The sequence below is a fragment of the Micropterus dolomieu genome, linkage group LG18, assembly GCF_021292245.1.
Source record: "Micropterus dolomieu isolate WLL.071019.BEF.003 ecotype Adirondacks linkage group LG18, ASM2129224v1, whole genome shotgun sequence".
Classification (NCBI taxonomy): domain Eukaryota; kingdom Metazoa; phylum Chordata; class Actinopteri; order Centrarchiformes; family Centrarchidae; genus Micropterus; species Micropterus dolomieu.
The window spans coordinates 37055601-37066676 of NC_060167.1; the positions used below are offsets into that span (position 1 = coordinate 37055601).

Below are 11076 nucleotides of genomic sequence, written 5' to 3' on the forward strand. Positions count from 1 at the left end.
GGTGGTCTGAGTGACAGTCTGCCCTATTTGTTTGTCCGGCCCTTGAGGTTGGAGCTAAAAATAGATCCCACATCCTGAGTGTCAACAGGACAATCATCATGCGGCTGGGAGGGGCCGAGCGCAGGGCTCATTTCCTCTGCTTGCTTTATAGATCTGTACCTTCAGTGAGTCACGACCAGCTGTTTGTCTTGTTTCTTATTTCTGTTTGTAAACAGCCTGCTTTATTTTATTTATTTATGTATTCATTTTTTTTTTTTTTACAGATTTCTGATGCCTTTGTTTGTGGCTGAAATCAGTCTACATTTCTAACACCAGTTTTACAAGTTGTCCTTCATTTTGATACAGTTTTATTCCTTTATTTTGCCTCACTGCAGTAGTTTCTTTGTGCATTGCGCCACCAAGCGGTGTGCTGGCACTGTGTTTATGTTTTTATGTTGTGTTCAAGTGCTGTCGGAAGAATCACAATAGCAACATGGAGCAATAAAATATGAAATATTCCAATACAACGTTTTCTGCAGTTAGTCAAAATCTTTTGTGAAGGATTTGGACTTTTGGCCACTGCCTGCATTTAGAAGATGGAAAATACGAAAATCCTGTTGATACTAACTGGTGAAAGTGTTTTTGGTTTTGTTTTTTATGTGTGGAATTTTGATGAAAATCTTTTTTAAAAATACAAAAATGTCATTTAATATAATTAAATGCAGGAGGAAAATTCCAAAACTTACGTTTAGAAAACCATAAGCCTATAGTGGATTTTGTGCGGAGAATGGTTGGTCAACTAAATTCCATTGTCTGTAAAGTTCAGTTAATAAATCATCCAGAATATTTCAACATTTTTTGTAGGGGTTTTTGTCAGTATTTTTACACCTTGCATCAAACCCTTTCTCTGGTTTGAGCCAGTCTATTCATGTTTGTTGAAGTGAAAGTTCTTGTTTACGACGGTCTTTAAAGATAAATCATCTGTACGTCATCAGCATGAGACAGAAACGGGTGAAAGGTATCCTGGTGGTTGCGGACAACGCGAAGTGGAGGTCTCCGCAGAAGAATGATGAATGTAAACAGATTTGTCGTTTTATCGAAAGCTGCTCAGGTCGGAAAGCGGCTGCTCGCCTGTAACGCGACGCATGCTGGGAAAGAAGTGCCAAACCGTCAGCAGCGGAGGGACTTCAGAACTCACACGAGAAACCTCGCGTACGCCAAGGATCTGTTCCTCGGTCAGGTGAACAAGGTAACGAAGAGATGAGTCAGAGTTACTGCGATGCTTTCTTACTGGTCGGTCGGACTGTCGGTGTGTTGGATCGGAACCGAGCTTAGCGTTAACAGACTCCGACACGAAGCCTCAAACGCAGCACGTCCTGGAGATGCTGTGCGTTCAGGTGACCCGGTGTGTGACCCGGTGTGTGACCCGGTGTGTGACCTGAACGCCTGTTGAACTTGGCCTTGTATAAAGAAGTTTCTGAGGTGAAAGCAGTATCGCTAAGTGTTCCTTCTCTCGAGCATTGTCCCAGTGAAACTTTCATTCACATCATATTCATAATTCAAGCTTTTATCACTTCATAGTTGTGGGAACTATATGTGTACTGCTTTTTTGATGGAGTAACTTTCTTAAGTGTCTCCATGTATCTGTACTCATGCCTGCCTTTGTGCTGCTGTAACACTCCCAGTCTGTGGGGTCAATAAAGGGCTATCTTATAAAACCAGTTTAGAAAGCTGCAGCTGTTATTTCAGTGTGTCAGATACATAGTCATAATTTAGGTAAATTAGCCTCTGATTGGATTTGGCACAGGCAGATACTCCTCCTTAAAGCATCCCTAAGCACATGCGGTGAAGTCAGGAAACCGGGGATTTTGGGGAGGCACTGGTGAACGTCTGTCTGCGAAATTCAGGGAAAGATCAAGATGCTCTTTTTCTCTTGTTTTGTATTTCTTCTGAGTGATTAAACTGTAGTGAAGGTGCAGTTTTCAGAAGCAGAGCGCTTTTTGCTGTAAGGAGCTGGCAGTTTCTGTTCTAACGTGGTCTGTTCCTCCTGCAGGCTGAGGTCTTCCCTTACCCAGAAATTGGAAATGAAGAACTGGAGGAGATCAACCAGCTTGTTGCACCGGTGGAAAAGTTCTTCAACGAGGAAGGTGAGAGAGGAGACATGCTCGAATCACGATCTTGCATCTTGAGTCATTTGATAAATTGACCGTGAAAGACTGTTGGCTGTGATTTCAGTTGACTCAGCAAAGATTGACCGAGAAGCCAAAATCCCTCCAGAGACTCTGAATGGGTTGAAGGAGCTCGGGCTGTTTGGAATCATGGTTCCTGAGGAGTACGGTAAGATCAGTGTGACCTGGACCTGCTTCCACCAGCTGTACATTCAAAGTTATAACGATTTACACCGGTCTCCCTGGCTAAATAAAGGTTAGATAAATAAAAAAAACATGACTGAATGAAAACAAGTTTGTACATAGAGATGACCTGTGTAGGTAGATTTTACTGTCTTTGGACAGAGCCACACTGGACAAAGCTCAGTGGCTGCTGACTGCAGCGTCACATTTAGCATACAGAGAGGGGTATCGATCTTCTCATCTAGCTCTCGGCAAGAAAGCAGATAAGCAGCTCTCCCAAAATGCCGAACCAGTCCTGAAAGTTATCAGCAACAACAACGCATACAGAATAAAAGACATTAAACTAAGTCACTGTGATCTCTAACAAATGTAAAGTCACTGTGAACTGATTTTCATAGTGTGCAACTACTTCTAACAGTTACTTTGGTTAAGGTTACCTTAAATGATCTTGGATTGAGGAGAACTGCTGCCTCAAAACCATTCATCACATGAAAAACCCATTAAATTCCAAACACATACATGTGCGAACCTTAGCCTGAGATACAACAGCCAAGCAAGTCAGTCACAAGCCAGCCGCTCTGTTGAAGAAGCCTTCCACCTCAAAATCTACACACATGCTTAGTGCCTCAGTTACAACCACAGCCTCCAGTTACGTGAGGGCCCCCTCTGTCCTGTCAAATTTTGACTTGATGGTAGCGCTAGATGAAAAGTTAAGGGACAAGCTGATAACCGTCTATCCTGAGGGGATCACCAAAGCCTTCAGGATTCATCCTCTAAGAGCTGTGGATGTCTGTAATGCTTGAACAATATTTGGATAGATTGACGTTTTATACAGTTTGAACCAAAGTGATGGACAGGCCCTGCTACAATGAGGAAGTGTTGCATTGACTATTTCAGCCACATGCAGGGAATAAACGTGGGAAATTTAAATGAAGAGGTTCAGCTGTTGGGTGTTTACCAGATAGCCTTTTATTGTTTGTATTTTAATTGCAGGGTCCTCGTGTGGGGACTGTGCAGTTCATATATCACAGTTTTAATTCATGCAACATGAGTTACACATGGATCATAAGGCCATTTCCCTCTACATCACAGAAACACAATCCTTTTGTTTAAAATGGCACTGTGCCTAACTTAGAAGCCAGTCATAGCCCTACCGTGTCTGACCAGCACAAGTTGAAGGCAGTGTCTATTTTTTTTTTTCACCCCAGGGGGTCTCGGATTGTCCAACACCATGTATGCACGACTGGCAGAGATCATCTCATTAGATGGCTCTATTGCTGTAACACTCGCTGCACATCAAGCCATTGGACTGAAGGTAAAAACGGGTTTAGGTTCTGTGCTCGTTTGGATCATCGTCTGCGTGTCTGTCATGTGGGGAAACTCGACAGAAAGTTTCCGTCTGTGGTAACACAGCTGGTATTGTAGCGATGAGTGAGGTTCTCGAGGGGTTCCTCTGTGTGGTGTGCTAACAGCTGTTTGGTGTTTCAGGGGATTCTGATTGCAGGAAATGAAGCTCAGAAGCAGAAGTACCTGCCTAAACTGGCCTCAGGCGAACACATCGCAGCCTTCTGTCTGACGGAACCTGGAAGGTAAAGGCCTTCCACCTCATTCACATCTCGGTCACTGTCGCTCTGCAGCTGCAGTTCTGTTCATATCATTTGGTCAGTCCTGTATGTTGTGCTATTCTGGTAGCCTGTATATTGTTAACATAACAAAACAAAGCACTCTGTGTGTGCTCCTTGAGGTCTCAAATATCTGCTCATTTTACAAACATTTTAAACTGAAAAAACATGTCTTGGTCTGCCACAGCTACATGTCTGCTCTGTAAATCACTCTATGGCAAGTTTAGGGGTGCAGATAATGCGATCCATGAAATCTCTCAAATGTACACCTCCTCATGAATGCGTGGCGTTCTTCAGGATAAAACGAGCGACTTAAGACAAATTCTGCAGTGAATCCGAGTTCGGACACTCGTATGTGCAAGCCTCACAGGAAGTAACTAAGAGAGGTTTAGGAGAAGAATACTGCATAAAGCTGCGCAGGAACAGCCAGAGCGGAAGCACAGCCGGCCCTGGTTCTCCCGCCTTCTCGCTCCCTGGCTGCGGGGGCTCCCCAGCACAGCTCTCTGCTGTTGTCCCGCGGGGCGGGGCGGGGCTATCCCAGGGGCTTGTGGTCTCGAGTGCTTTGCGCTCTGGGGGGTTGCGGGGTGCCCAGAATGCTGGTGTTCTTACCTGCTTACTCCAGGGGCCGGTGCAGTGTCCCAATCCTACTAACTAACTAACTAACTAACTAACTAACTAACACAGAGACACACACAAATAAATTTAGGTTGTCCGTAGGTAGTTGCATTATTCTTTATGTCAATAATATTGTGCTGTGTTGTTTATTTATTTTCCTTTTCATTCTCCCTCAATTGTTTTCTTATGTCAGTTGTTTATTGCTGTTGCCCCTCCCCCCCCCTTAATATTAATTAATTAAATAATAAAGAAGACAAAGGCGTCTTTTAAAACACTTGTTAAAGTAAAATCTGTGTGGAACAACATGGTATCCAGCTCGTCATACTGGGCCAGGCTGCTGGGCAGGACAGGGTTAAGAAAAAAAAAAAAAAAAAAGAAAAGAATCTGTGGCTGGACATGCATAACAGACCATTTTAGACGCAAAATCCATAACACAAAGACAAACATCACCAAATTAACTACAAATAAATCAAAAGAGGACAGTTAGTCTATCAGTTTCTTTTACCAGTGAACAGACTGACGGCTGGAATGGCTGCCACAGGTGCATCTACTAAATCCTGACCTGGTCTGTACTGTTGGATTATCTTCACTGACGTTCACTTTGATCATTTCAGTGGAAGTGATGCAGCCTCCATTAAGACCCGCGCAACTCTGTCAGAAGACGGAACACATTACCTGATCACCGGCTCAAAGGTGAGAGGAACCAGGCTCGCAGATGTTTATTCTGGGCTTCAGAAGTGACATCGCAGTCCTCTCCATTATTCGCTCTCGTGTCTTTCAATTTTTGTTGTCAGATTTGGATTTCAAACGGAGGCATGGCAGACATCATGACGGTGTTTGCCAGGACGGAGGTGGTTGTAGATGGTGTGAAGAAAGATAAGATTTCTGCATTTATCGTGGAGAGGGCTTTTGGGGGCATCACCAGCGGCAAGCCTGAGGACAAACTGGGCATCCGGGGCTCCAACAGTAAGCCTCTCATGAGTTTGGATAAAAAGATGAACACGTGGGAGTGGCCGCTGTAGACCGTGGGCCATTTCATGTCAGTTTTATTTCAACTTTTTCAGCTTGTGAGGTGTCCTATGACAACGTTCCAGTGCCGGTGGAGAATGTAATAGGAGAAATAGGTGGTGGATTCAAGGTAAGCTTTATCCTGCCCTCAGCACAAACTGTTATACACGACTGGATCTGCAAGGCTGCACTGATTTGTGCACTGTGTTGGACAGGTTGCCATGAACATCCTGAACTCTGGGAGGTTCAGTATGGGCAGCTCTTCAGCTGGAATGATAAAGAAGCTAATAGGTAAAAAGCCTTACTCATGAAGAGTTTATATGTGTGGGTTTTGAAAAATGTCTTCATCGTGACACCACCTCTGTCTGACTTTCTGCAGAGATGACCTCTGAGTACGCTGCAACCAGGAAGCAGTTTAACAAAAGTCTGAGTGAATTCGGCATGATTCAGGTACGATGGACTATGATGGACATTATGAATGATCACCTCCTCTCAGTCTGGTCTGAAGGGAATGCGCTGTGCTTGCTCGGTTACTGCAGGAGAAGTTTGCAGTGATGGCCCTCAATGCCTTCGTGATGGAGAGCATGGCGTACCTGACAGCAGGGATGATGGACAGACCGGGGCTTCCAGACTGTTCTCTAGAGGCCGCAATGGTCAAGGTACACAGCCTCGTCAACTTTGTTTATATCAAACCAGTAGAAAACAAAATGTCTCGATGTGTATTCTCTATCTTCTGTTCAGGTGTTCAGCTCAGAGGGAGCCTGGATTTGTGTCAGTGAAGCTCTTCAGGTCCTCGGGGGTCTGGGTTATACTAAGAACTACCCTTACGAGCGCTACGTTAGGGACTGTCGCATCCTGCCCATCTTTGAGGTACTGTAATAATTAGTTTTGGTTTTAGATTCAATCTGAAGAAGGTTCTGAAACAACATTTAGTTTGTCATTTTGGAGATCAGATTTTTTTAGAATGAATCAGTTAAATATAAATTTTATTTACTTGGTGGCGACTCAAACATGTTTCAGGAGCATGAGACTTGGAGGTGTCTGGGTTCAGCCCTAATGTACTGTTGGTTTGTTCAGTAAAAGGCCAGCAGGTGGCACATCTGACTTTGGAATCAAAGGTCTTACATGAATTAAATCTTAAATGGACTGAGCAGACCTGCAGCTTTTCAGCCATTAAACATGTTCTCTGTGTTTGTCATGAGGTGACAATCAATCAGAATTTCACTGTGATTTTCCATGTGTAAGACCCTCAATTTGGAGCTCTTGTAAATATCAAAATGTAGTGTGGTGCCCTGTGATACCTCAGTACACCCCCACCCTCACACAAACACACCACCTTTTATGTTGCGTTCTTCGCGGGCTGCGTCACCACACACACATAGTATAATAAAGTCATTTTTACATTCTGTGCTGTGTTTTCAGGGGACCAATGAAATCCTGAGGATGTACGTCGCTCTCACTGGAATGCAGTATGCCGGCAAAGTCCTTACAGGGAAAATAAAGTAAGAATATGAAGGTTGTGTGAAGCTGGCAAATGTTTTTTTATATAAAACTGAAATTGTGGCATATGACTAGATATAGATTGGGATTTTAGTTAGTTTAATATTTTGTTTAACGCTGCATTTATTTCCCCGTCTTGGCCACTACAGGGCAGACCTACAAAATGACTTAAAAATCACATATGTGTTTGACATATTGTGACTTTATAAACTTGAGAAAAATATGTGACACTAGCAGCTAAATGCTCTCCATGCTGGTCGCTAAGCTTGTCAGCTGTCTTGTGCTGATCAGGTAGTGTGTACGGGTGGCTGCAACACAGATAAAATGTCATTTTCAGAGCTGTGTGGCCATGATGGCTTCATTATTGATTTGCTAGTGTGTAAATGGTCTTCTCTAAAATACCATCACGACGTTGTGTAATAAGTAAACCAGTCTTTAGTCCCTCCATCTCTGCTCTGCCTGCAGGGAGATGAAGAAAGGAAATCTAGGTCTTGCTTTGGGCATGGTAGGCAAGAAACTGAGGAACTCATTCGGAGGTTCAGTGGACCTCGGCCTGACTGGGAAAGATGGAGTGGTGCATCCCAGCTTGGCGGTAAGAAACTTTTAGAAAACCCGTGTTCTGCAGGCGTTAGATGAATTCATTGCTTTCAAGAAGCTCAGGAGTTCTCTGTCTACAGGAAAGTGCAAAGAATTTGGAGCAGAATGTCAACCTTTTTGGATCGACTGTGGAGAGCCTGCTGTACAGATATGGAAAGGTAATATTTGATTGAGTTTACATTCTGGAGAAACAGCTGTGGGAATTTCCTGCTCAAATGTTTACAGTTCTTTTGAACAAAATTTCCATTTGTTTCAAACGGCTGACAGTAGAGATCTGTTCATATCTTCCAATCAGTGTTTCTGAGGCGGTGTTGGTCTGTTCGCCAGCTGCTCCCAAGTGTTCTCTTTTTCTTCCTTCACTGTGCTTTTGTAATCATGGCTTTCCCAAAGAAGCTATAAGCCTCATGGAAACTGGTCAGCTTTCCAGATCCCTACTTCCTGTATCAATTGCCTCCATTTTAAATCCAGTACATGAGAATTGTCCTCTGAGGGCTTTCATCACACCGCACTCTTCAGCTGCTGAAGAACAAGACAATGACCATTAAAGTTTTTTTCTCTAGACCACTGTTCTTTTTAACCAATAAAAATCACATTGGGACACCAAGATACTGGGGCACAATTATTAAAGGCAGAATGAGGGGGATTTTCCCCAAAAAAATACTTGAAAACATATAGACTCTCAAACAAAATACTCTCTCAATCATCAGTATGTTTTTTTGTGGGTGTAAAAATAGCGAGGCGAAACGGCAAGCAGACAAAGCTCATTTCAAGAGCGTGAATCTGTGGTTGGCTTTCACCCGCTGCGAGCACTGAAGGAGAGGATGGAGATGAAGAGCGACAGGGAGTCTACCTGTTTTCTGTTGGACAGGTACCTTAGTTAGCTTAAATAAAGTATCCCTCTATCAACCAACACAAATAACTTCCCATTTTGATAAACTAACCCTTGAGCCCTGTAGTGAGTAAGCTGATCGTCGGAGACTAAGGGGTGTAGTGATGAGCTGTATAGGGTAGCTGATGATGACGTTGAAGAACTGATACAGCAGCAGCGCTGTGATATACAGAACTGAGCCAGGAAGGAGGGGCCAACTTTGTTTACAAACTGCAAAGCACAAATCTTTCTCATTCCGCCTTAAAGAAAGATGGACTAATTGGAGGCAGCAGGGCTTCTGGTCGTACAGCAGGTTGGCCATTAACTGTAGGGCTGGTTTCTTTAAGCAATACAATGAACGCCCAACTGCTGCTGGTGTTTATAGGGTGAGGGAAGTTGCTTTGGCCAAAGCAAACATGAGCAGTCGGACGATTAGGCATGTTGAAATGTCGTAATAATTCCCCCATTGCACAGAAAAACTGTGTGCACAGTAAGTACAGTGGGGCTGTGGCTCAGGAGGCAGAGCGGGTTGTCCACTGATCACAGGGCTGGTGTTCAGCACCTTACAGGGTAGCTCACTGCCATGGGTGCGCGAGTGTATGTAAGATAAAAGCACTATATAAATGCAGCCTTTCAACATGTAGGACAAAACGGAACCAGGAAGTGGTACTGTAACCTGTGATGGATGATTACAAGCGGGAGTTTGTACTCTTGATTATCTGCTTGTGTTCCCACATCACAGCAGTTAACTTGGGACAGCGTACGGTGTTATTACTGATAGAACGAAGACCAAGACTATGAAAAGAAGACCCATGTTATAATAAACTGGAATTCTCCTTTAATTACCAAACATGCTAATGTTAGTAGCTTGAAGTGGTTAAAGGCTTGACTGTGTGTGCTGTAATACATGTGGGGTGTCCTCTGGATGAGCTACGGGATTCAGGCCCTCATAAAGCTTTAAATCTGCCAAAAGAAGAGCATCCCATTCCCACTAACTTAGACTCCATGTCACATATTAGCCCAGATGTAATCCTGGTGTCTGTATGGTCTCCAAACACAGGAAGTAATTAATCACATCTTGAGAGCAAAATCCAAACTGTTCCCTAAGCAGCAGTGAGTGAGGGCTCCAACCAGAACGAAAAGAGCTACCAACCACCAGTACGCAACAAATGCAGATAGCCAAGAACAAATGTTCCTGTCGAAAGTCTTTCCTGATAAATTATCAACTGATACAGTTTTCCCCGCTGTATTATAGAGACTAACTTACGTAGAAGTAATTTAATAATTTCTGAGGTCGGAAACGGTCGATGATTGATGTGTCCTTGTTTTATCCATTGATGTTGTCAGACCATAGTGGATGAACAGCTCGCCCTGAAGAGAGTAGCAGATGTGCTGATCAACATCTACGCCATGACAGCTGTCCTGTCCAGAGCCAGCCGCTCCATCAGCATTGGCCTCAGGAATCACGACCACGAGGTAACAAGAACCGTTATAGGCCCGGCTACAAAACGAGTCAGAGTAGAGGAAGTGCGTTCATGGTCACAACTTCAAAGGTTATAGCCCTCCTATACATGTGGAAATAATATTCGTCTTGAATCAAGATCTCTGTTTTTCCATTTACCTCACCAGATCGGTACACACACACCAGTTCTTCTATATTTACGCCATTTCAAACTGACAGTAAACAGTTGGCCCTCTCAGTCGCAGCCTGAGGTGAAGAGGGACCCTGGATGGCAGAGTGTTAACACCAACTGTAGACTGGTCCTGTGTGTAATCAGAAACAGTGACGCAGAGCAAACAAATCCTCAACACAGAGACAAAGAAGGCCGTGAATGCTTTGTATTATCCTCTTCTGTGTTTCAGATGGGAAGCCCTATTCCTCCCCGCTGTAGCTACAGGCCTAAATGTCAGCAGGCATGCAGTGGTCCACCTTTGTCCTGTATAGAAAACACATACACGGATCCTGTCTAAGGGAATCTTTACAAAGAGTAATTGATGTGTTTGTAAGAGTGAAATGTTTTGCCTGAGGATCACAGCAAGATTCCAGATTCTGAAATATTTTGAAGGCAAATGTGGGTTCAGTCATCACGCTGTCTTTCAGTTTAGTTCCACTGTGAATCGCACAGTTGTTTGTATTTCTGTATCTGTTCACATTAATTACACTTATGGTGTGTAGAAACAGATGGGTTATTTATGAAATTGAGTGTTGTCTACATTTTGGGCTTTTAACTGCCTCCTGCATCCATTATGATTTCATTTCTGATCTCCCGTTGGATTCAGGTCTGCTGGTTTTGATGAATGAGTGGTGTTCTTTTTTTTTTTTCTAGGTGCTGCTCGCAAACACATTCTGCAGCGACGCTTTCTTCAAAAACAATTACTTGATGACTCAGTTGCAAAAACGTAAGTACAACACAAAACAGTAATTGAGAACAGCCCCTTGCCTTTTTTTATTGCATCTCAAGTACAAAAGACTTGCATGTGTTGTGGAATTTCCCCACCAAACCCCACATACCAACACTCAACCCCCCCCCCCCCC

General features: G+C 43.6%; 1 protein-coding gene across 1 annotated transcript in view; it reads left to right on the forward strand.

Annotated features, from left to right (window-relative positions):
- Positions 1-996: 996 nt before the first annotated feature.
- The window catches only part of acad9 (acyl-CoA dehydrogenase family, member 9), a 10959-nt gene continuing 879 nt past the window's right edge, over positions 997-11076 (forward strand). Inside the window, exons 1-17 of the mRNA XM_046075194.1 lie at positions 997-1228; positions 2033-2126; positions 2215-2316; positions 3539-3645; positions 3819-3919; positions 5182-5260; positions 5362-5533; positions 5632-5705; positions 5791-5866; positions 5955-6025; positions 6115-6234; positions 6317-6445; positions 6998-7077; positions 7541-7667; positions 7753-7830; positions 9888-10016; positions 10868-10940. Coding sequence (XP_045931150.1) covers positions 1046-1228; positions 2033-2126; positions 2215-2316; positions 3539-3645; positions 3819-3919; positions 5182-5260; positions 5362-5533; positions 5632-5705; positions 5791-5866; positions 5955-6025; positions 6115-6234; positions 6317-6445; positions 6998-7077; positions 7541-7667; positions 7753-7830; positions 9888-10016; positions 10868-10940 — 1795 coding nt within the window. The 5' untranslated portion in view covers positions 997-1045. The remainder of the gene's footprint in view (positions 1229-2032; positions 2127-2214; positions 2317-3538; positions 3646-3818; positions 3920-5181; positions 5261-5361; positions 5534-5631; positions 5706-5790; positions 5867-5954; positions 6026-6114; positions 6235-6316; positions 6446-6997; positions 7078-7540; positions 7668-7752; positions 7831-9887; positions 10017-10867; positions 10941-11076) is intronic.